This window comes from Pelodiscus sinensis, chromosome 10 (genome assembly GCF_049634645.1).
Source record: "Pelodiscus sinensis isolate JC-2024 chromosome 10, ASM4963464v1, whole genome shotgun sequence".
Taxonomy (NCBI): domain Eukaryota; kingdom Metazoa; phylum Chordata; order Testudines; family Trionychidae; genus Pelodiscus; species Pelodiscus sinensis.
Genome location: NC_134720.1, coordinates 3,978,692 through 4,004,970, shown reverse-complemented (window position 1 = coordinate 4,004,970; position 26,279 = coordinate 3,978,692). Strand labels below are relative to the sequence as shown.

General features: G+C 44.3%; 1 protein-coding gene across 5 annotated transcripts in view; it reads left to right on the top strand.

The window, feature by feature from the left end:
- The window catches only part of ARMC8 (armadillo repeat containing 8), a 111,109-nt gene extending 85,167 nt beyond the window's left edge, over window positions 1-25,942 (top strand). For all 5 annotated transcript variants that reach the window (XM_075937366.1, XM_075937364.1, XM_075937363.1 and 2 more), the window contains 6 exons: window positions 1,928-2,077; window positions 7,277-7,372; window positions 15,226-15,321; window positions 17,562-17,634; window positions 21,638-21,731; window positions 23,212-25,942. In XM_075937366.1, coding sequence (XP_075793481.1) covers window positions 1,928-2,077; window positions 7,277-7,372; window positions 15,226-15,321; window positions 17,562-17,634; window positions 21,638-21,731; window positions 23,212-23,245 — 543 coding nt within the window. In that variant the 3' untranslated portion in view covers window positions 23,246-25,942. The remainder of the gene's footprint in view (window positions 1-1,927; window positions 2,078-7,276; window positions 7,373-15,225; window positions 15,322-17,561; window positions 17,635-21,637; window positions 21,732-23,211) is intronic.
- Window positions 25,943-26,279: the final 337 nt, after the last annotated feature.

Here is a 26,279-nt window from a genome sequence, read left to right as displayed (position 1 = left end):
GAACCTTCTCAGCACCCCGTGGCCTAACCGTGCTCATGGAAGCAGCTCCTATTCCCCACACCAAGCCCACCAGCTTACCTTTTTCTACTTCCAGCTACAGCGTCAGGAGCACTCTGGAAGAAGTATCTAATTAGTGCAGGGCTGCAGGCGCACTGCTGCACGGCTCTTCTAACGAAGTGGGTGGGTCTTAAATTTTTCCTGTGCAGCTGCACACCCTACAGGGAACTATAATACCAGGAAACAATTTCAGGCTCTCGTTAATAAAGAAAAGCTGGTGGCCAGGTCTTCTCTTTAGATGGCCTTAGATGCAGCAGAGATAGTACGAGATGCTTGTCATAGCTCTCTTCTTCGGTACAAAGTACAAAAGACCATCCATTCGAGTGCAATGCTGTTCAGTACAAAGATGGAGGAGTCCCTCTGCTCATTAAGTCTTGCCCCAATTGGTTGGCATATATATGTCTATGATTAAGCAGAAATTCAGCAAGCCACAGTTTCAACAGAGTCTCACCAGGTTTTTGCCATCTGCGGTATTTATGAGTTGCTTTGTAAGCATCACAAATGCACAGAAAAGGGTGCCCAAAGACATTGGTCCTTTGCCTCCCACGTGTTGGAGTGGAGAGCTATCAGGCTGCCCTACAGGCAATTCCTCCTTCACTTTTAAAATTGTGCAGTGCAAATGTTATCAGACAACATGGACACAGTTTATTGCATCAACACGCAAGGGCACTTTGTGGAGTGGAAACTGTAGATGATCCTCACTGTGGTTCATTTGCCATGAGTCCAGGTTGTACTTAGCAATACTAGGAAGGACTCTACTGGAAAATGCCATGCAGCAGAGCAGAAGAGATTTATATTCTGGTGTGATCAATAACAAATTTCTCCATTGGTCAGGAATCACAGAGTTATGAGAATCCATGGAACACTGTGGCCATCAGTGTATTTTACCCACCTGTACACACGTACTTCATGTTTTCTCATCTAGTTATATCTCTGTTCCTGAAAGGCAAGATTAGAGTCTTGCCTCCAGTAGCAAAGCAGATACCAGCCTGGGATGTGAATCTGATGTGTCAAGTCTGATAAAAGTGCCCTTTGAGCTTTTAGGATCTTGTTGTCTACTACATCTTTCCATGTATCATCTCAGTCATGTCAGCCAGAAGAAGTGCAGAGTTAAGGGCATTTGTGGCAGATCTCTCACCCCAGTACAGTTTTCCACAAGAATAAGGCACCAGCGAGACATTACCTGAAGTTCCTCCCTGTCATGGTGTCACTTTCACATCAAGTATCCCTCTGTGTTCTACCCTAAACCACATACCAGATGGGAAGAGGTGATGTCCTTGGATATGCATAGGGACCTTGCCATCTACTACAGATGATGACATTTTGGGAATATCCTAGACTGTATCATTTATGGAATGTATGAAAGAGAGACCATTTCCACTCAGAAACTGTCAAAAGGTATCCCAGAGTGCATCATGTTCTTTGATGAGATGAACAGTCTCTCTCTTGTGGGCAGTGGGAGAGCACTTTCTGTCCAGGCATCTGCAGAACAGTGACTTGAGTCTCTGAACACATTTTTGTGAAGCATTATACACTGGTAGAGGGGGCTGCCTCAGATGTTTCCTTAGGCAGGGCACTTGCGAAGTTTTTTGTGGCGCTGGACTCTGGGTATCCACCTCCTTGATGAGCTGTTGCCTGTGAATCACTTGAAGTGCACTACACATAGGGACAACAAATCTCAAAGAACTCCAGATACTACAAAGTGAGTAATCTTTCCTTGCTTGTTCACAGGTTTATTTTATCTAGTACATATGCATTGCAGATGTAATCATTCTTTTGTGGACAAAATGGAAACCACATTTTGAGAGAAAATTAATAGGAGAAATGCTAATATGAAGCGTGTGACTCAGTTTTTATCTCTTTCTTTCAGAATATGGCATTTCAAGCAGAACAAAAGATCAAAGCAGACATCTTACGAGGTTTGAGTACGGAGCAGTTATTCCAGTTACTCTCTGATTCAGATGTAAACGTTCTAATGAAAACATTGGGACTACTCAGAAATCTTTTGTCTACTCGCCCGGTAAGTAAAACCACAAATAGATCCTTCAGAAAAAGTTGCCCTTCAAACACTAGATAATCATAGATAACATTAGGCCATCATAGATAATACATTATAAATCTGTAATGCAGAGTATCCTTTCCAGTGATCTAGTAGGACTGAGAACAAATCACCATTCCCTTTGTTTGTATTTGCATATTGTTGAAACTGTGAGGCTTCCATTGTGCATTATCTGACCTCAAAAACATGAATGGTCAGAACTAGCACATGGTAAAGTGAAAATCCTTAATAGACAGAATTTTGTATAGCCAGCTGGAGCTTATTCTCACTAGTGATGTCCACAGATACCACAGCAATGCTTTTTTGTTGGATGTGTGAGTGCGTGTATGTTTAGATAGGCTTTTGACTGACAAACAACACCTTTTTGTAGACTCTGTTAAGAGATTATTTAACAGGAGGAGTGGTTTGCATTTTGAAATGAGCTTGGAGTGCTTATGGCAGGGCTGGGGAACCAGTCGGGGGCCGCACACAAGTGAGAAACAAAAATAACAACAAAAAAACCCTTGCTGGTATGGCCCCAGACTGAGAAGCAGAAAGACGCTCCCCACATTCCCCTCTCACAGCATAGCCTAGGTGAGCCCAGGCTAGTAGATTTTTGTGTGCTCTAGTCCCGCAGGGGATGGACTACCGGCACAGGCTCTCCAGTGCTTGGGCAGGGGGCCTCAGTCTTGGCGGCCGGATCCAGGCAAGCCAGGGCCACATCTGGTCCCTGGGCCTTAGATTTCTCACCTCTGGCTTATGGAGATCCAAATATTAAGGATATCCATATTTCAGCTTGTGTACACAGTGACAGTGTGCACTAAGTGTGAGATTTGGAGAGTACTCTAATATGCTATGCTCTAATTGCCCTATGTAGACCCTGAAACTGAAACACAAACTGAAACTTCCTCGGTACCGAGGAAAACTAGGTATCCTGCGCCAACAGATACGGCAGTTGGAGCACAGCAGCCAGTGCTGTATAGACAAACCCTGAGTGTCTGAGCTATTGTACTTGTCTCCTATCTGTCATTCTAAACAGCCACTTCGGTCTTTGATTCCGATCTATTGGATTGTGCATTCACACAGGTCATATGTTCATGTTACAGAATATAATAAGGGATCAAGTTTAAGCATGTGAACTGTTCTATGGCAAGGAATAAAGTGCTTGAGAGAGAGATGGACAGGCGCTTCTCACTTGGCCCCAGGTTGCTGTAGTAACATAGGGCTGGGGTTGTCGCGCCCCCCCCCCCCCCCCAGGGCAGCCTGCATAGTGAACCCCTCATCCCCAGCCCCACTCCAGAACAATGATTTAAATGAAGAAAAACAAAACTTATTTCAGTTAAGGACCCAAGCAACACCAGGTCCATCTTCTAGTTCTCAATAATATTTATATCAAATTAGCTCCATCTACAAGTAAAAAAAAAAAAATTCAAATTGTCCTGTAAACTGACCTTGAGGTCTAACAGTTAAACTGGTGTCTTAACTGTCCGTTACAGAGGTTCTGCAGCCAAATTATGACCCCAGCTATTCTTGTGTAACCTTATTTTCTTTTGGATATTTTTAAGGCCAGAAAGGAACATTGCAGTTCTTTACTCTGAGCTTCTGCCCTACCACATGGCACAGAATTTCCACAGTGCATTGAGCCCAATAACTTGTCATTGAGCTGTGGTATTTTTTGTTTTGGGGATAAAAAATCTAAACTTAACTTTGACTCTAAGTGAGAGAGAATTTACCACTTCCTTGGCAATCTCTTCCAGAGCACAATCCTCTTCACTTAAATGTTTGCATTTTATATCCAGTTTGAACTTTCCTGACTTCAGTTTCTAGCCACTGGATGTTATGCCTTTTTCTACTAGACGAATCCTCTTGTGTATCATTTCTCCTCCAAGCAAGGGTACTACCAACAATGATAGTAAACTTTAAAACCTTCGCTTCAGTGAGCAAAACAGATTGAATGACTGAACTCTTGCTGTGAGACAGATTTTCTGGCCACAAATAATTTTTATGACTTTCCTCTGAACCCTCTCAGAATTTTGGTGTCTTTTTAAAGTGTAGAAACTAGAACTGAATACAGTATTCTAGTACTGCTCTCTTTACTAGTACTGTATAGGAAAGTGATATCACGCCTTTCTGGTGTTGACCATTTTAGATCATGCTGTCCCACAACATCACACTGAATTCCTGTGTTCATCAAGTTGTCAGTTTGACTCCTAGATCCTTCAGTCTTCTGATAATGCTCTCAGTGACCTGTATAGCTATGGGTAGTTAGTATTTATATGTTCAACAGGCTGCAATGGAAGTATGGTCAGACATAGAGTCCCTTAGGCCAGGGGTTCCCAAACTTTTTGACACGGGGACCACTAAATCCATTCACGAGCTTTCGAAGGACTGGTAACATTCATTTGCATATTTGCATATTCATTAAGCAAATTACGAATATGCAAATATGGTGGTTTTGGTCCTCCCAAAGCCCCCAGAGCCATCTTTAGCAAAGCTTTTGATACGGCCACCCACAATATTCTTACCAGCAAGTTAAGGGAATATGGATTGGAAAAATGGACTGTAATCCAATAAAACCCTGCACCACCACATCATGTATTGAAAAGGGGCTCATTTATTTTCAGAAAGCTGACACCATCTTTGGAATTTTTTATCCATATTCTCATTCCGGATGGTGAATGCACCAGGTTCTCTCCATTCTGACAGATTGTAGTGCCTTTAAACCTCAGTCAGCAGTGGGGATATTTAAAAGGCCCTGCTTTTACCTTTTTATTTAGGATCTGCGTGTGCCCTGAACTGTCCTGCTCATCGCTGGCCAATTCTTCTGCCCCCTGCCCCGCCAGACCTGCTGTCCCCGCCAGCCGATTCTCTCCCGATCTCTCCTGGCAAGCCCTGCTGCCCCCGCAAGCTGGTTCTCCCCCCCCCCCCCCCCAGCCCCACTGCCTTCCCCTTCCCCCGCCAACCCTGCTTCTGCCAGCCAGCCCTGCGGTCTCCCCCAGCCAGCCTAACTGCCCCCACCAGCTGGTTCCCACCCCTGGATCTCCCCTGGCCAGCCCTGCTTCTGCCAGCCAGTCTTCTCCCCCTCCCCCTCCCCCCTTCTGCCAGCAAGTCCTCCCCCCCCCCCCCCCCCCCCCGCGATCTCCCCTGGCCAGCCCTACTGTGCGCCCCCCCTCCCCCTCTGCCCTGCAATCTCACCCAGCCTGCTTCACTGCCCCTGCCAACTGGTTCCCACCCCTGCAATCTCCCCTGACCAAACCTTGCTTCTGCCGGCCGGTTCCCCTCCCTATCTTCCCTGGGTACCTCCACTGCCCCAACCCTGCTTCCCTGTGGCCCATATCCAACCCCTCCTCCTCCCTCCACAGCCAGCAATAAGAGCTCACCTGGTAACCCTCACTATGCCTCTGCCGGGAGCCTGAAACATACGGCTGCATCCGCCCAGCCCGGCTGAGGGCTTGGGGAACCCAGCGCTGCACGGACAGTCCGGGAGCCCGGAACCCCCTGGCAGCCACGCTGAAGCCTGGTATTTTTTTCCTGCGGCCCAATACCGGGCTGTGGCCCATAGTTTGGGAAACGCCGCCTTAGGTCATGTCTACACTGGAAAGGTTTGGTGACAAAAGTGCTATTTACGTGCAAAAGTTGCCAAAAGTGAAAACTGGTCAAACCATTGTCAACATTTCATGAACACATTTCTAGTGCCCTGTCGACAAAGCAAAGCACTGCGGGTAAGCATCCCACAGTGCAGTGTTGTGGAAAGGTAGAGAGCTGATCCCTGCACTTCTTGGGATTCTGTAATAACTCTGTGAGCTCTGTCCTGAGGAATGTCAAAGCTGCACAGCCGTCTCTCCAGCCCTTTCCCTGCAGCAGCATCCTGCCTGCCGCTGTGTTCCTGGAGGAGCAGAATAGAAGCACTCCAATGATTTTCTCTATGTTCCCCAAATGGAACAGCTCACTCAGTTGTCATATATTTCCTGGAACTTTAAAAGGGGAGGGACTCATGCCTGCAGAGCAGCAGAGATCACAGAATACTGAGCACAGCCATCAGGGCACAGACATGGTGGGATACCGGCAGAAGCCAGCTCTCTCTACAAACCATACAGCAGAGTCCACGCTGGCTCTTTGTTGACAATAAATGGAGGGGAAATGACAAAAGTCTCTAGCAGGGCTGGAAGCTTTTTGCATTGTAGTGTAAATGCTGTCACTGTTTTGGTGACAAAACATTCCGGTGTAGACAAGTCCTTATTCTTCTCCCTGGGACAAGGGTTAGTTAAAGTAATGAAAAGGAAAATAATTTCTGCTGTGATAGGTTCTCACATTTGACCTTGCATAAAGATACTGACACCTAGAAATACTGATAATTCTATTCCCTTTCTCAGTAAGAATGTCCCTGTTTTGTCCCTTTCTCTGGAAAACGTATACTAATTGTCAGCATCCCAACCTGAGGCAAATACTAACTACCAACTTCAAACGTCACAACACAAACACTAACCCAGGAACCTGTCCCTGAAACAAACCCTGTTGCCAACTCCGTCCACACATCTATCCTAGTGACACCATCACAGGACCTAACCATATCAGCTATCCTATCAAAGGCTCATTCACTTGCACATCTACTCATGATGTATGCCATCATTTGCCAACAATGCCCCTCCGCCATGGATGTCGGACAAACCTGACTGTCTCTACGCAAAAGAATAAATGGACACAAATCAGATATTAAGAATGGCAACATCTAAAGGTGGGCAGGGAGGAGGGGACTTTAACTTCCCTGGGCACATAGTTTTGGACTTGCTATTCTCAGAGAAAAAATCTTCAAAAACAGCCTGCAGAAAGAAACTGCTGAGCTGGAATTCAGATGCATAGTTGACACCCTGAACCAAGGTCTAAGTAAACACATGGAGTGGGTCTTGTATTACAAGAGGTAATTTCCCATTCAGGGACACTCACCTTCTCATCATTGATGAGCCACATCCACTCTGATTTAATTCGCATTTAATTGTCTCACTCCCATTGCTGCATCTTTTTTTGGGGGGGCGGCTGTCTCTTTCTCTTCAGCATCTGACAAAGTGAGTTGTAGCTCATGAAAGCTGATTCTCTAATACCTTTATAAAGTTGTTAGTTTTTAAAGTGCCACTGGACTCCTTATTGTTTATATTAATGTTGTGTCTCTAATTCCTTTGGCAGCATATAGACCAGATCATGAGCACCCATGGAAAGCAAATCATGCAAGCAGTGACTCTTATTCTGGAAGGGGAGCACAATATCGAGGTCAAGGAGCAGGTACCCTTTACTGTTCTGCGTGTTGTCTTAGCTGGATAAAAATGTTGAGGAAGGATGAAGGTATTGGCATTCATCGGGGTATATTACTGACAGGTCTTCCCTATTAGGGATTATAAATAATTTACCTTGAATATTTTACCATGATACCTGTCAAATTAAGTCTTGGGAAAGCTGTGCTACCGGCCAACAGGCAATCTATTTCTCTTCATTGCTGGCAGCTTAGGCATAGTGTTTGAAATGAGGTCAGAATGGTTTTATACTCTGCGATACTGATTATATACATTTGGCAGAAATCAATGCTATGTGCAGTAGAGCTGCAGGGATGTAAGAGAGGAGGTTCAGCGCTTCCCATTGTATGGAACTAGGAGAGAGGGAAGGAGGACTGGCCTTTCACTAAAATTAGGTGGTAACAACTGAGCCTTTGGGGAAAAGATGAGATTAGTTTAGATGGGATGAAACTGTTGACATCCAGTCTCATTTCCTAGTAGACAAGACACTGGCAAAAGCGGGAGAGAAAAGAACAGCAAGGCTAGTAAACACACAGCTTCTGGCTCTGGTGTTGACTCACTTGTAGCCTCGCTGCTTGCAAAACTAAGACACAGCACAGCCGTAGCAGCCACTCATGAGATCTGTTTCTGCCAGCCTCAGGCCATTCAGGGTGTTGCTTTGTTTGCCTCTTTCTGGCCACACCTTTACAGCATTGTACTGTCTTATTAGACAGAAGGAAAAGGGAAAGTTAGGAAAGAGAAGAAATGGGGTGTAGAAGGTAACGGACACTTGGATGGAGGAGAGGAAGAGACTCTTTCCCAGTGGTATTATGGATTTAACTGGAGCTGGTGGAGGTGGCAGTGAATCTGGTCTGGTCATGTACTCTGTCAGGATTAGGACAAGGAAGGTCCAGGACATAGGCAGTCCTCTCTTCTGGCCAGGGGTTCTTGATACCCCCTCTTCTTCTCCAGGCTTTGCTCCTGCTCCACCCCTTTCACTCCCTCATCTCTTCCCCCAGCATGTCCTATCCCCACTCCTCCTTCCTCCTGCAGCTTGCATCTGTGAATCAGCTGTTTGTGGTACTCTGGGAAGGGGAGAGTTGGTCAACGTGGTGCCACTGACACATGAGAGGTATGGGAGGAGGAAGCAGAGGGGAAACTTGGCACTGGTGATGGTTCTGCATCCACTACTTTTTCCCTGTGGGTGCTCCAGCCCCAGAGCACCCATGGCATTGGCACCTATGGTCCAGGGTTTCAGGAGATGGTGGGGATGGAAACCATGGAAACTTGCTCCCATACTTAATTTTTCTCCCAAAAGTTTAAGGACCCAGAAAGGGATTGATGGATGGAATAGCCCATCCCTTCATTATTTTGTCCAACATTTAGGTCTAGTTTATGATGCCCCAATTTTGGCACATTGATTTTTCTCCCACATTTTTCTTGGTTACCAGGCTTTTTCCTAACTCAGTTCTTGAATTATATCAATAGGCCTTCTTGTTTGGGCTAATTCATAGTTTGTCTCCCTTTTGCAACTTTTCCCATCAATGTTTTATTATTACTGGCTATTGTGACACTTAGGAACTTTCACTCACTTTTTACATCTGAGTTCATGATTAGGGTAGATATGTAGACCCATTTATGACGGAGAATACAGGCTCTTAAAGAGGGTAAGGTTGAGGGGAAGCAGCACAAGAAGAATGAGAAGGGAGAAGAACGCAAAGAGGCAGAAAAGAGGAGAATGAGAAAATGCCTGTGTGGAAGTTGGAGAAGATAGCACTGGCTGAAGGAGAAGTGGAGTCACGCTGTGGTGTTGAGGGGAGGGATACTTGCTGGACATGAGGGATGCAGCAGCAGATAGAGGGGAAATGGAGCTTTTGCTTGGGGAGATGGGTGAGAGAGTGGCTGGCACCTTGCCAGGATAGTGAGAACAGAACTCACTCACAAAACACTCTGCTGATGGCCAGGCTGCAGAGATCATGCAGAGTCCGCGAGGAGGAGAGCTAGACGCCGAAGGAAGAAGAAAGGTAGCTTTGATTCCAAAATAGCAGATAGTCAACTGGTTTTTTAAATTTATATATAACTAGAAGTTTTGCCCGGTGTTGCTCCTTGAGTCTTTAACTGAATTAATTTTTGGTTTTTGGAAAATAAAATGAAAATGTCCATGCTTCATTTGAATCATTGCTCTGGAAGGGGACGAGGGGTTTGGTGTGCAGGCTGCCCAGGGGAGAGAGGACATCCCCAGCCCTCTCACTGCAGCAGCTTGAGGCCAGGTGAGAAGTGCCTCTCCGTGACTGCTGCAGCTCCAGCAGGCACAGCTGGGGGCGTGGGGCATTTCCCCCAGCTAGGGCAAGTCCAGGTTCTTCTGCCCCCTGCGCTCCCCAGCCACAGTGAGGAATGCAACACACTGTGCACTTCCCCTCACTCTCTAAGGGAAACAGCCAACAGTATCTCCATACGAATTGGGGGTGGGGAGAACTTCAGGACCCCCCCAACCCTCGCTGAAGGGCACCTGGTGGATGGAAGGTTCAGGGCTGGGGCAATCCCAGACAGGGAGGGGAGGCGCACGCCCCCAGGCAGCCCTTCACCTGCTTGGTGATCCTGTCTCTCCTCTGTGTGGGTTTATCAGAAGTAATCATATTCTAGGCACATCCCACTTTCCACACACAACCAAACCCTGACTTGGCTTTAAGTTACGATAAGAGAAAGCTGTATGCAGAATTTGGTGGTCCTAGCTCTTACTGTTTGAGGGGTTCTTGTACAGACAGACAAACTCTCTTAAATGTATAGTAGATAACATGGAAATCTTGATCATTACGAAGTCAGAAATAACTTGATAAAGGCAGATAAGGAAACATTTGAGCATATGCAGATCAGTGGCTAGAATGGCCTGTATCTCAGGTAATTCAAGGAATTAGCTATTTAATTTATCAGATTGAATTGTTTTTGAAATGTCATGGAAAGGCCTATCCAGAAGGATTGGCAAGGAGCACATCTGCTATATATCTGTGAGAGCTTGTGCATCTGTCTGTGTGTCCATCCGTGAGTCTGTCTGTTCAACTCCAAAACAGAAAGAGCTAGGGATGTTAAATTGCGAGTAACTGACTAATCGAATAGTCGATGCATTTTGCATCAACTGTTTGATTAGCCGATAGGGCGCCTCCACCTTTGAGGGTTGTCACTGCATTTCAAAGGTGAAAGCGCCCATGGAGCCCAGACTCCATGCAGCGCTGACCCCGGGCTCCGTGCAGCACTGCTGATTTAAAATGCTGTGGGGAGCACAGCGTCAGGCTCCTTGTAGAATCAGCAGGGGACTCTCCAGCTGATCCTGGGCTGCACATGGTGTTTCAAAGTGGCAGCGCGACGTGGAGCCCGGGCAGGGCCGGATTAAGGCCTTTAGAGGCCCTAAGAACTGAAAAGATTATGTTGCTTCCCATATGTAATTCAAAATAAAAACAATACTATACCGTAAAATCCTTTTTTTTTTTTTTTTTTTTTTTGTGCCCCTGCTTTGCTAGTGCCCTAAGCACGTGCTTAGTCTGCCTGTTGGGTAATCCAGCCTGGGGTCTGGACCCAGGCTCCATGCAGCGCTGCTGCTTTGAAGTACCCCCTTGTCGTCCCCCCCGCCCCTTCTGCCTCTTTCTGATAGGGACAGCAACGAGATGGAAACGACTAGTCGACTAGCCTGTCCAATAAGCATTTGCTTATATGAGAGTCTACTAGTGCTTCACATCCCTAGTAAGAGCTAGGACCACCAAACTTGCTATGCAGCTTCCTCTGAGTGGAACTTAAAGCAACATAAGGATTGGTTGTGCCAAGAAAATGGGATGTACCTGGAATGTAATTGTTTCTCATAAAATGCTAGCAGGGACAGTTATGCTGAAAAATTACAACAAGGGGGCAGGTGCACTGTAAGACAGAGTGGCTGGGAGAGGGGCTCTGGATGTTGCTGTCAATGGGTAAGGTTTCAGTGCTGGCCCCTATACCCCAGAACTGGTGCCCAAACCACTCCAGTCCCCTTGATTCCAACATTGGACCCCGGGGGAACCCCGGGTGTGAAGTGCAGCCCCTGCTGGGCCCAGGGAACTACTGCTGGCCACCCAGCACACCCCCAGGAAGCCCACCCACATCTCCCAGTCGCCTGCTGTGAGCCCCCACACTTCCCATTCTCTTAATCTGACTCCTATACCCTTCCATCCCCTGCCCTGAGCCCCCACAAAGACCCGAGCAACACCACGTAAATCCTCTACTATTCCATATTTATAAGGGCCTCATCCTAAGAAGTTGCACTGGACTTTTGGAGGGTAGTCACATGGGTCTTCATACACAGGGCTCGACAAGTCGTGGTGAGCTCCGCTCGCCAGCCGCGTGGTTCAGCACGCTGCGCATGCACTGATCGCGTTGCGACGCCATGCCGGGCTATAATCTACCTAAATTGTCGCGCCTTTCAGAGTGAACACAAGCCTTGGAAGGATGGTCCTGTGAGCCTTATTTTAGTAGACTCTGAGTTCTGCCCTCCAAACTGCGATGCTGCTAACGGGTCCCCTCCCTGGAATGCATGTCTGCATCTATGCAAAGTTACCTCTGTAACTGTGGTTCTTTGAGATGTGATGTAGACACGTATTGCACGACTCACCCTCTGTTCCATCTGCATTGAAGTCTCCTCTCATGGGAACACAAGGGATCAAAGCAGCACTGCCTCATATAGCCAGTCTAGGAAGGCATGAGCACCACCCTCGACAGGTACTGCTACGCAAAAGGCTCTGGCTCCAGCACATTGGGTGTGCTTGCATTCTACATGGAATGCATGTCTGCCTCCCGTCTTTAAGAGTGATGCAGACATGCATTACAGTTAGTCAGGGACCATTTCTTTTATAAGCACTGTCCACTCCATTATCCACATCTTGAATGAAATTATTAAATACTACCAGACCCAAAACTGAGCCTTGTGGGACCCTACAAGATACTCTCACCCAAAGGACCATTGACAAATTCTTTGAGTGCAACCTTTCAATGACGTGCGCACCCCACCATATAGTAAATTCATCTTGACCCCATTCCTTAGTCCCACGTGCCATCCTCATATGCAAATTGTCAAAAGCTTTTCTAAAATCAAGATCTATCTACTTCTTCCCCCATCCACTAAGCCAGTACTCCTTTCAAAGACAGAAATTAGGTTGTAACTCGTGATGATAAATGTAAAGTAATGCACATTGGAAAAAATAATCCCAACTATACATACAATATGATGGGGACTAATTTGGCTACAACTACTGAAGAGAGATCTTGGAGTCATTGTAGATAGTTCTCTGAAACATCCACTCCGTGTGCAGCGGCAGTCAAAAAAGCAAATAGAATGTTAGGAATCATTAAAAAAGGGATAGAGAATAAGACAGAAAATATTGTGTTGCCTCTGTATAAAACCATGGTACACCCACATCTTGAATACTGCGTACAGATGTGGTCGTCTCATCTCAAAAAAGATATATTGGCATTGGAAAAGGTTCAGAAAAGGGCAACAAAAATGATTAGGGGTTTGGAACGGGTCCCATATGAAGAGAGATGAAAGACTTGGACTTTTTAAACTTAGAAAAGAGGAGACTAAGAGTGACATGATAGAGGTCTATAAAATCATGACTGGTGTGGAAAAAGTTAGAGGAGTGAAGTTCTGGAATGGCCTTCCAAGGGAAGTAGTGGGGGCAAAAGATCTATCTGGTTTCAAGATTAAACTAGATGGGTTTAAGAAGGGGATGGTTTGATGAGATAACATGATCTTGGTATCTAATTGACCATTCATTATCAGTGGGAAATAGGTCAATGGAGGGATGATAGGAGTTACTATAGAGAACTTTCTGGGTGTCTGGCTGATGAGTCTTGCCCACATGCTCAGGGTCTAGCTGATCGCCATATTTGGGGTCGGGAAGGAATTTTCCTCCAGGGTAGATTGGCAGAGGCCCTGGAGGTTTTTCGCCTTCCTCTGTATCATGGGGTACAGATCACAGCTAGAGGATTCTCTGCATCTTGGGGTCTTCAAAGTATTTGAAGGCTTCAATATCTGAGATATAGGTGAGAGGATTATTCTAGGAGGGGTGGGTGAGATTTTGTGGCCTGCACTGTGCAGGGGGTCAGACTAGATGATCATAATGGTCCCTTCTGACCTTAAAGTCTATGAGTCTGTAAGTGAAAAAGGAGAAGTTATTTACTTATTCCCCACAATATAAGAACTAGGGGTCACCAAATGAAATTAATAGGCCGCAGGTTTAAAACAAAAGGAAGTTTTTCTTCACTCAGTGCACAGTCAACCCTCTGGAACTCCTTGCCAGAGGATGTGGTGAAGGCTAGGACTTTAACAGGGTTTAAAGAAAAGAGCTAGGATTCTTAGGAGTTAGGTCCATCAGTGGCTATTAGCCAGGATGGGTAGGAATGGTGTCCCTGGCCTCTGTTTCTCTGGAGGTGGGTGACCAGGAAGGGATCATGTGAGGATTCCCTGTTGTGATCCCTCCCTCTGGGGCATCTGGTATTGGCCACTGTTAGCAGACAGGACACTGGGCAGGGTGGACTGTTTGTCTGACCCAATATGGCCGTTCCTATGTTTGTTAGTTATAATAGTCCATGCTGGCTATTCCATATAGTCCTGTTGTTATCTGGATACTCACAGATTGATCATTTAATAATTTGTTTCATTATCTTTCCATGTATCAAAGGCTGACTGGTTCTCTTTATTTCCCCTTTCAAATGATAGATACTATGTTTGCCCTTCTCCAGTCCTCTGGGTCCTCATCTGTCCTCCATGAGTTCTTGAAGACAATTGCTTATGGTTCTGAGATTGCTTTGGCTAATTCCTTAAGTACCCTAGGATGAATTTCATCAGGCTCTGCTTACTCAAATTCATGTAACTTATATAAAACTTATATAACGGATTCTTTCCCTATTTTGACTTGTGTTCCTTTCCCCTTGTAGTTAATATTAATTGTGTTGAGTATCTGGTCACTATTAACCTTGTTAGTGACAAACTGAAGCAACATAGGCATTATACACCTCAGCCTTTTGATGTCATCAGTTATTAGCTCCCCTTGACCACTGAGTTAAGGGTCTATGCTTCCCTTAATCTTTCTCTTGATCCTAATGTATTTAAAGTATCTCTTCTTGCCTTTTATGTCCCTTGGTAGATGTAACTCATTTTGTGTTGTAACTTGTGTTCTGACTTTTGATTCTATGTGTTTCTGCTGTTCTTTTGTAAACCTCATTAATTCATCGACTTTTCTACTTTCTGTAAGATACTTTTTTATTTTCAGGTCAATAAAAAGCTCCTAATGGAGCTATATTGGCTTCTTATTATTCTTCCTGTCTGTCCTTTGCATTGGGACAGTTGTAGTTGTGCCTGTACTATTGTCTCCTTAAGAAACTGCCAGCACAGAATTCTGTTTTTCCTTAACTTTCTTCCCATGGGACAGTAACTACTTGTTTTCTGAGTTTATTAGTCTGCTTTTTTGGAGACCACTTCCCTTATTCTGCTACTTACTCTCACCTTTCTTTCCTTTAGAATCATGAAATCTGTTACTTCATTATCACTTTCACACAAATTGCCTTCCACTCAGATTTCTTGCACATTCCTCCCTGGTGGTCAGAATCAAGTCTAAAATGACTGATTGCTCTGTTGATGTGGTTTAGACAAAAGCTATGGGCTAAATTCTCTGTTGGCATAACACCACTGAAATCAGTGGCACCGAGCCAACAGAGTACTTGGTAAACAGTCTAGAAACGCCAGAATCTAATAAAGAAAAGTTTACCATGAAAGGTTAGAAGTGTCAGGAAAACTATGATTCACACACAGATGGACTGCAAATGACAACTTTCTCTCTTTTTCAGACATTATGTATACTTGCCAACATAGCTGATGGAACGACAGCAAAAGAACTCATTATGACCAATGATGACATCTTGCAGAAAATTAAGTATTACATGGTATGGGGAATTGCTTTGAAGGGTGTACCCTCTCATCCACCCTTAGAGAGAGCATGTCTGTTCAGTTGAAAAATTATATGAATGCAGTGTTAAAGCTGGCAGTTCAGTCAAAAGGGAAACCTAGAAATGAAGACTCTCAGCCATATCGTGTATTAAAGTACACCTGTAGCATTAGACAGTAATGCAATAGAAGGTGTTTCATCCTAAATTAGATAGTTGCGTCTGGTAGGTTTTGATATATAATCGCTTGTTTGGTGTCGGGGGAGTTTGGGAGCACAGACTCCAATCCTCCGGACCTCAGCAGCAAGAAAAAGAAGCTGCAGTACCCTAGTGGCTTGCTAATCCATGCCTAGTGGTTCTTGGCCTCCCTCTTTCCATAGGCAGCAAGATCCTTCAGCTTCCAGGCCTTTCCAGCCTATTTAATGTCAGTGTTTAATTGTACAAAACAAGAGGCCCCATATCTGCATCCTGGGCACTTCTGACATTTATGTAAACAGCGTAAATAAGAAACAGCAAGCCCAAAACACACAATAATAAAAGAGCACAGATACGTAATCTGAACACCGCACATCACCGCTAACAAGAGTGCTTCTTCAGTAGCCCTCCTGAAAAGAAATGCCTTGCATAACGCCAGAAGAATAACAGGTTCTTTCAGCCTCTCAAGTGTGTGCTCCCTTGCATGCTACTTAGCTGAAGGCAAACATGGACTCCAGTATTTGTTTGTTAACCTACCTGTGTGCCATTGTTAACACTGATCTGTTCCCCATTGGCTAGCATCAAATTTAGACAAATTGAGAGGAGCTCATCTTTGCTGCTTCTTTTGGGCTAGGTCGATGGGTTTCAAACATTTTAAGCTACTTTCCCCTTTCCAAATAATACGCTCCCCATCTGAGGTGCAGAAGCAACAAATAAGGAAAGGGGGGCATGCAAGGGCATGTCTCAACCCCCTACCCCCAGATTTTTGCCTGCCATTTAGTAATGGCTTCATGAGGTTTTCAAACGGTGGTGCATGACCCCGGTAGGCTTGGAAGAGCATTCCAGAGTAGCAGTGCCAGGTGGCTTGGGCCAGTCCCGCACAGCAGGGCTTGGGGAAGGAGTGCCATCTCCATCAGTGGGCCACCAAATCGGTTTGAGTTGGGGGTGTGCAGCCAATGATTGTAACTCAAAGGGAGTGCCAGCTCCATATGTTTGGTATCTCCTCTCTCAAGCCTACTCACGTCCTCTCAACCTGCAGTCACATGACATCTATCATGCTCCATGAACTCGCCATTAAAGGCACAACTAATCCTTGGAACAGAGTGAAGGGATGTGTTCTGTGAACACCAGGATTGATGCTTTGTTACACAACCAGTTCAGCTCTGGCTCTGTTTTCCATAGAGCTCCCCATATAGGGGACTTTGGGCAGCCATAGCAAGAAGGGTCCCTTGTTGTGCAGCTCTATCACATCACAAGGCCTTTTGGCTAACAGATTTCTGGAACACGAGGTTGACAGGATAGTAACTTATCTGTTTACACTGAGTCTTGCTGGCTCTCTCTGAGCAGAAGTTCGGGCTGCAATTAGTGTTCTGCAGGCTTCTGGAATTTTCTGTGAGATTCTGAGACACAGCTTTGTTCAGAAAAATATACAAGAAAGAAGAAAAGTAAGCAGAGGAATGTTTCCCCCAACACTATTAAAAACCAAGCTAGTTGCTGTTGGAATGAGGGCAGAATCTGACATAGCTATCCTTCCATTTGGTGCCTCTTGAACAACAGGCCAAGGCAGAATCAAAACACATATTTTATAACTGTGGTGAAAAGAATGTGCTAGTATCTCAAGCATAACAAACACAGCAGTCTAGGGGAGCTGCCTGAGAGTGAGCGTCAGGAAATAGAAAGGAAGTCTGAGGAAAACAGAGTTATGCTCTGCAGCAGTGTGGTTGGTACAGTCTTCCTGATGGCTGGTGGGCTGGACTGGATTTGACATGATGCCAGATGAGTGGCAGCAGCAAGAGCCACTTTGCTGTATGGTTAGTGTAGCGAATGCAACATGGTGAAGGTAGAATCTGTTTTGAAATGAAGGACAAAGTACCTCTTAGTTCAGTGAGCACTGTACCTGGCTGCCCTAAATAGTAGAAGTGTCTTTAGTGCAAATTGTGGATGAGGAATTGCCCAACCTCAGTCTTTAAATGAATCTTAAAAAATGTAAAAAGTTCTGTGATATTTAGTTTCTGAATCTCCAAAAATTCTGTTTCTATATTCAGAGTCATTCGAATGCTAAACTTCAGCTTGCTGCCATGTTTTGCATATCTAATCTCATATGGAATGAAGAAGAAGGTAAGAGATTCTCATACTTTCAGATATAGTCTTGGGCAGAAAGTATTGTCAAAACAAAATCTTTTCATGGGGAGAATGGCAAATGTTAGGTAGTAGGGATGTAAGAGACTAGTCAACTACTTGCAGAGGCAGCAAGAGGGGAACAGGAGCTGGTGCTGGAGGGAGCTGGCTTAAAAGCCAGTTCCCCTCCAGCACTGTCTCTGCGATTTGGGGAGCAGAGAGGGGTGAGGTGTAGTGTCCCTGAGCCAGGACACTCGATTAGCTGATGAGCTGCAATTAATATCCCTAGTAGTCAAAACTAAGTCCCATTGCACTTTGTATTCCTTGTATAAACAAAGTGAAATAAATTTGATGCCCCATTAGGTGTAATGCAAGATAGGGATGTTATATAGAGACAGTTAACTGATAAGCAAAAGCTTATCAGTTAATGCTATAGACTACATGCTTTCCCCCGCCCCCCAGTAAATTTTTTAGCAGGCTGGCCAGCAGCCTGGCTCAGTCCTGGCTTGCGCTGGGTCCGGGACCTACCCCAGCTACAGTTCTGCATTTAAAGTGTATTAGGAGCCAGACAGGCAGCAGCCTGGCTCGGGTCCAGTGAACACCAAGTCCGGGAGCTCAGACCCCCTTCTGGACAGGGGCTACTGCCACCCCGCACTGCTGCCTCTGATACAGAGGCAACAGTGCAGATGACAGACAGCCAGTCTGCGAGGGGAGATGCTTTTTAAACAGGCTTCCCTCGCAGACCAGGTTCTGTCTGGCATCCCAGGGCAGCAGCCTGGAGAGGCAGGGGGCTCCTCGGGAGTGGGGACTATAGAATAGTCGAGTAACCAATAAGAATTCATGAGGTTAATCAACTGTTCAGTTAACCGATATTTAACATCCCTAATGCAAGTTCCAGCACATGAGTGTGATAGACCAGGGGTTCTCAACCTTTCTCTTTCTGAGGCTCCCCCTACCTGCTGTAAAAACTGTGTGGCCCACCTGTGCCACAATAATTATTGTTCTGCATGTAAAAGCCAAGGCCAGTGTTAGGGGGTAGGAAGCAGGGCAGCTGCTTGGGGCTTTATGCCAGAGCAGGTCCCCAAGAAGCTACATTGCCCAGACTTCAGAGCTTTGCATGCAGCAGGGCTTTGACTTTCTTCCCTGGGCCCTAGTGAATCTAATGCTGGCCCTGCTTGGCCCCCCCTAAAACCTGCTTGCAGTCCCCTATGGGTCTCGTATCCATTGTGGTAGACCATAGGGAGGCTAGGGGAAGGGAAGGCAATGAGACTAAGACTCCATCTGGTTGCTGTGACAGTTTAATGGTTCCGCAAGGACAACGTAAATCAGGGATGCTTTGTGAAACCACATGCTGGATTTGCATGGTCCAATGGAAGAGGGAGAATATCCATTTACATATGTGATTGTACAGGGTTTGCAACAAATGAAGGATTGCCATTTTCACTTGGTGAATATGTGGGGCTGGAATTGATTGCCGGGCTTGTGAATGACGTGCCTGCTTATGCAATGGAGGATGGGGGCTAAGAACTGTGGATTTATATAATATGGCTTGAGGAGAGGAATATATTAAGAAATAGGGTTTGGCTACCACTTACTGGTTGCCCCTTATGTGTTTACCTTTATTATTTTAAATGTATGTTGTAGGATATAATGCAGTAATGATAGTACAATTTTTTCATGAAATTAAAAGCTTTATTCTGAGCCTGTATGGGGAGAGCTATTAAACCATTGTAAGGCACACTAGCTACTATCAGAAAATCAAAACAGCAGCAGCAAAACAAAGTGCATAAACCATAATTATTTAACTGGTTAAACGTTAATTTTAACTGTTTAAATGGAGGCAGACGGGGGGCACGGCCAGGCTGGAGCGGCCCCCGTGCTGCGGGCAGAGGTTGTTCCAGCCTGGCTGCTTCCAGCCCTGCGCTGGGCTGCCAGCTCCCTGAACGCATGGTCTGGGAGTTGGCTGCTTTGCATGGGGCCGGAAGTGGCATATCCCCCCCTTTTGCCCCCCTGTCGCTTCCAGCCCTGTGGGGCTGCTCCCAGGTAATGGCTAATTGTTACCCAATGAACATCACCCATTAATCAGTTACCTATTCACATTCCTACATTGAACAGTGAAACCAATGCCAACATTAAGAACATCAGCATAGCTATTCTGGGTCAGACCAGTGGTTCATTTGGCCCAGTATCCTGTCTTCTGACCGTTGTAAGGCCCTGTGGTAACTGTCAGGATGGCCAGACTGCGCTCCTCTCCCAGCTGGGGCTTTCTGATCCAGCAACATCCGGGGTCTTGACGGACCAGAGGGTCCCAGACCAAAGAGGTTCATCCTGTAGCAGCACCTTAGCAAAGGCCTTCTTTGTTTTGGTGTCTGGAGAAGGTTCACTCTGCTACCAGCCTAGCAGTTGGAAGAAAATGGAAGGGTTAAAAATGGAGCAGCTGTGCTTGACCCAGTGGATAGCTTCCATTTGCTGAGGACTGGTTTGCCAGTCTTGGGATACAAAGCACATCCCGTGGGTGTGTGGAATGGCATTGGTGGACACTCTCAGGACTGAGTCCAGGAGGCCTGGGCCTGAGCTCTTTCCACACTGTAAAATGATGGACCCAAATCATGGCAAGGGCCTGGGCTCAAACCTTCCATCCTGTGGGGTCCTGGGCTTGGGTGCAGATTAGAGAGAATTATGTGTAGATGGATACAGGGGTGGGACTTGAGTCTCAGTCCAGTTTACATTGCAGTACAGATGCATCCTATGACACAGGATTTGGAAGGTCCTAGAGTTGTAGAGCAGGAAGTGGGAGCAGTGGTAGGGGGTGGTGTGAGTGGGGAGAGCAGAGATGTGGTTGGGGCAATATGACTTTTGGAGGTTTGTAACCACCAATCTAAATCTGCTGTGGTGTTCCCCAACAAGGACACTTGTTTTGTAGTTGGATCTCCTGCTCTCTTGCTGAGTAATTTGCGACTGTTGTACATCAAGAACAAATATCACTTCAGCATGTGAAACTTCATACTCTGTGGGAAGGGAGAGATAGCTCAGTGGTTTGAGCATTGGCCTGCTAAACCCAAGGTTGTGAGTTCAATCCTCCTGGAGGCCATTTAGGGATTTGGGGCAAAAATTTGTCAGAGATGGTACTTGGTCCTGCTGTGAAGGCAGAGGACTGGACTCAATGACCTTTCAAGGTCCCTTCCAGTTCTAGGAGATAGGCAATCTCCATTAATTTAATTTATTTGCACCATTTGGATTTCCTGTATTAGCTTGTGTTGAATGCTGAGTGCTACAATTTTGACTCTTGACAAGTTTTCAGCTAAACACTCAGGGTGCGTCTAGACTGGCAAGATTTTGCGCAAAAGCGGCCGCTTTTGTGCAAAAACTTGCCAGCTGTCTTCATTGGCCACTTGAATTTGCGCAAGAGCACTGACTTTGTTATGTACAAAATCAGTGCTTCTTGCGCAAATACTTTCACGCTCCCGCTCGGGAAAAAGCCCTCTCGCGCAAGAATACTTGCGCAAGAGGGCCAGTGTAGACAGGGAAGAACTGTTTTGTGCAAAAAAGCCCCGATGGCTAAAATGGCGATTGGGGCTTTCTTGCGTAAAATCACGTCTAGACTGGCCACGGATGCTTTTGCGCAAAAGCATCTATGCCAATCTAGACGCACTTTTGCAGAAATACTTCCGTTAAAAGTATTTCCGCAAAATCATGCCAGTCTAGACGCAGCCTCAGTGTATCAGAGACAGAGTTGGAAAGGAAGAAGCCAGAGTCGAACGCTTTACTTTATAATAAAATCTCTTAAGGGTCTTACCTGTTTAATTTTTTCTCAGTTATTCATGCACGAAAAATGTGAGTAGCTTCTTCCAAAAAGGAAAGACAGAGCAGCCATAGGATAAGTAGACTTAGCACAGCCTTTTACTTGCATCCACATATTATACCCCTTCATAGCTTATACCTGCCTCCAATTCTTCTAAATAAATCACTTGTTTGATGTTATCTTCAATAACATTTTTTTTAGGTTCACAAGAACGCCAAGATAAACTACGAGATATTGGAATAGTAGATATCTTACACAAACTGAGTCAATCATCAGATCCAAACCTTTGTGACAAGTAAGTATCAAAGAACCCCCAAAATAGAGATCAGAGGGAATTCTGCTGCTGCTGCTTAAAAATATCCATCTTATTTTGAAAGTATTTGGGTTACAGAAAAATCCATGAGACAGTACTAGCAGGAGACAGGCCTTTTTGTACATTTGTATCTGACTTTCCCTTTATATTGGTAGGTCCTGCCTCATGAATAAAATATGATATTCATCTACTTATTTGAAGAATGTTTGCTAAGTAAGATTTATGAGAAGTTCTAAGGCAGTTCAGCACTCAAGATGGTTATCTCCCCCCCTACACATTGGCACAACATTAGCACTTTTCTGGAACTCTTCTAGTGTTCCATGTCGTATTAAAAATCCGTGAGATTTCTGGATCCTCACCTATTTTTTTAAAAAAAATCTTGAATATCATTTATCCACTCTTGCAGATGCATGTGTTGTATACAGTGCTGTAAATAGCCTTTCAGTCCCAGGATATTAGGGAGAGAAGCTTTTAAGCTTACACAGACCAAGTAGAACGGATTGCTTAGCATAAGTAGGAATGAACACTGCAGCCCATACCTGCAGAATAGGGCATTGTATCCTGGGAAGCAATGACTCTGAAAAGGATCTAGGATGAAAGTGAACAGACAACTCAGTATAAGATACTAGTGCAGTCCTGGGATAAATGGCGCACATGCACTTCTTCCATATTGTTACATTCTAGGGTGCTTCCAGACCAGTGGACTAGATCCTGTTAAAGTAAGGTGGAAGGTGGGATTCTTAACTCACTACCAGCTCACACAGGCTGCATCTAGACTGGCAAGTTGTTCCACAAAAGCGACCGCTTTTGAGCAAAAACTTGCCAGCTGTCTACACTGGCCGCTTGATTTTGCGCAAAAGCACTGATGTTCTACTGTCCAAAATCAGTGCTTCTTGCGCAAACGCTTTGACGTTCCCGTTCGGGTAAAAGCCCTTTTCCGGAAATGTTTTTACACAAGAGGGCCAGTGTAGACAGCTAAAAACTGTTTTGCACAAAAAAGCCCCGATGGCGAAAATGGCGATCGGGGCTTTCTTGCGCAAAACCGCATCTAGATTGTCACGGACGCTTTTCCGCAAAAAGTGCTTTTGCGGAAAAGCATCCGTGCCAATCTATATGCTCTTTTCCACAAATGCTTTTAACGGAAAAACTTTTCCGTTAAAAGCATTTGCGGAAAATCATGCCAGTCTAGACACACCCAGAGTGTGTGTTTTAGCTATGCTCATTGCTCATATAGCATAAAACAGTTTTCCTTTTAGCTGAAGAAACCAGCACAAATATCACTAGACTCTACTTTTGCTGAGAAACTCCAGGCTTCACGTATTAATAGTTCAACCTTTTATTACCAGATGAACCATTTATCCCTCACTAACTGGCATTGTGCACAAAATCTCATGAGATAAATGTGGGTGGTTTGGGTTTTTAACGACAGATTTGATGATTAATGACATGTTTGTGATTTCAGGGCGAAGACAGCACTCCAGCAGTATCTTGCATGATAAAAGACTAAGTGACTCTTTGGACACCCCTCGTGTGTTTAAGGACTAACAGGAAATAGCCTCAACTGATTCCTTATATTTGCACAAGTCACCTTGGGCTGCATTTCTCTCAGGTGCAGGGAGCTGCTTTGCAGAAACAGTTTAGGTGATCAGGTCTCCAATGCACTTGAACTTTTTTGAGGTAGTTCTTTACTCAGAGGACTATTGTGGGGGGAGGAGGAGGTTGTTTTGTTTTGTTTTGTTTTTCCTGAGCTACCTGGACTCACTAATAGAACAATCAATCATCTTTTTCTTTTGGGCCTACAGTTTTCTGCTTTTGCTGCAGCCTGTGTGTGTGTTTGGGTGTATGTGTGTGGGTGTGATACCTCAGAATTTTGTTTTTCCTTTTTTGTGTGTGAAAAATTTTTTCTACACATTTTCAAGGGTTAACCATTGTTTGCTGTATGAATACTTTAATGAATTATATACAGTTTGAATGAAATGTTATTTAAAAACACACTGTATCCCATAAAGTTTATTTTGAATTTTGAACAGATGAATGTTTTTAAGTAAAACATATGCATTTCTGAATCTCAGCTTAACTTATACTTCCTTTTCGAAGAGAGAAATTGAGGAGTACAGTAGACACAAAAAAATCCACACATTCTGTGCTATGGAAAAATGGAAGAGCTTAGCAATTTACTGCCACACATAAGGTACTGATGTCATTTTCAGCTCAGTAGAATGGGTCAGAAATAATTTTGTGGTTTCTTTACACTTTTAAAAGACAAGGGTGGACTCTCACAAATTGTATAACTGTGTTGATCTTCTGCCAGAAAGAAATAGATGGCTGTAGTATCAGCACTGTGTTGGGGGAATGAGCCTGTTGCAGTGAAATCCAAGGTCTTGCTGAGATTATTGCAGAAGGTTTGGCTTCTCTCTGTGATAAGGAACACCAGCTGACTGTGACACCAAGATTCAACAAACAGGTAGCATGTTGCAAGACTTGGACTTTCAAGATGCCAAGAGGACCTGGCAAATTATGGTTTAAGGGACTTGTTTAGTCACATCTGTACCTCCACATTCAGTTAACTGCTTTATAAAATACTTCTCCATAATATTAGCTGAATAGGTTAGATTGCAGGAAAATTGACACATCATTAGAAAATGCTCTTCTAGTGACATTGCTATAGTAATAGCAATCTATATACAGAGACATTCAGGAATTTAGATAATGGATAATAGCCCAGATTTTACTGCACTTAAAAATCAGATTATCAAACCTGGCCTTTGTGTGTGTGCCTACAATTTGTGGGCACCTACAGTTGTGGTTGTAGTTATGTGTAAAAACAGCATTTACTTTCCTCATTGCAGTCAGACACTTGGACAACTATATGGCTGAAATTATGCCTATAATTAAATATTGATGAAAAATTGTGATTGCAAGAATTCACATTCACTCAGTCATGGGCATAAAGAGAAAATCATGTAAGATTCTGTTGAAAATCAGATACTGAATTCAGCTTCAGGAATTAAATATGCGTGCAAAGAACTGATTGCAGCAAGAAGCTTTCCTTGACTGCAATTAAAAGTTACTGCTTTCCTCCTGCACCTGTTTCCTAGGTTTCAATTTTGGAAATGACTTTTAATAGCATTAAAGTTTCCACACACCATGTCTACTTAGCACTAGAGCACCAACTGAAGAATTCAAGTCTCGGTTACAAATATTTTTTTGAAGTTTGAGCTTCAGGACAAGAGGACGAGATTTGTAACTCCACTAACCAATTTTCACAAATGTAACCTTAAACCTTTATCATTTATTTCTAAGCAGTGTCCAATTATAATTGCCTTTCATTGCTGAGTAGTCCTATTAATTTAATTAAATAACTCATGTGAGCAAAAGCAGATCACAGGTTGGCCTAGAGTTGAATGTTTGTGTATTGAAGTGTTAGCATTTGGTTGCAAAGAAAAATACAATTTTATATAAGTTTAATGTAATTTTTTTCTCCACTCTTGAAAGTCATATAAAACTGAGCACCTGACACTCCCTCCCTCGCCCCCCGCCTCCCGCCCCCCCCCCCCCCCCCCGCATTTGGTCATAGCAATAAGTGAGTGGCCATTTCTTATTATTGCTACAAGTCTCTTGGTAATGGGCCTGTATAGAGAGGCAAGTATAAATATGTGAGAACCTGATAAATATCTAGTAAAGTAAAATTTACTATAATTTTGGAAGCACTGAGAAAACACTTCCTTGGCTAAACTTTATATACATGTGGGGGCTACATTTTCAAAATACCCTGCGCTTGAGTTCTAAATTTGCACACCTGATTTTTGTGCACACATTTTTGTGTGCTCAGGTTTTTGCATGCACCCCCCCCCTCGCATCACCGAAAGCAAATCTGAGTTTTAATGTTCAAAAAATTGGGTGACTAAAATAGTACGCAAGTGTGCAAATTTAAGTGTGCATGTTTAAAAATGTTGTATTTTAAATGTGGCCCTAAATGTACCCGAAAACTTAAAAATGATGCTCAGACAATCTGGATACTGCAAAGGAAAAAAAATTAACATTTTCCATAATATCAAGCTGATAGGTCAAATGTCCAGTGAAATAACATTTTTACACCCCTTAAGTTTTGTGAATAATTTTTGATGTTGCTGTAGGTATGTACAAATAGAAAAAATAAATACTGTAAATAAATAAAAAGTACTTTACCAGAATACTACACTTTTATTGAATTTTATGAAGAAAATATATATTTAATTTTTTTTGATGTTTTTAGCTTTACAGACTTGCAAATTTTAGTTGGAGATTCAGACAACACTGGAAGGACAAGAGAAAACAATCCACTGTGTGAGTGAGCCAAACCCTACTAGCCTTACTCAGGTAAGGTCTCCCACTAAATCCAGGGATTCCTTGCAAGAGTAAAGCAAGCAGAATTTATTCCATCATGGTTTTTCTTCTGCCTTTGTTGCATCACACTCTTTCTCCTGGGTCCCCGCTTCACAGATGTCCCTGATTCGTGTATTTATATGGTAGAAATGAAGGAAGCCAGAA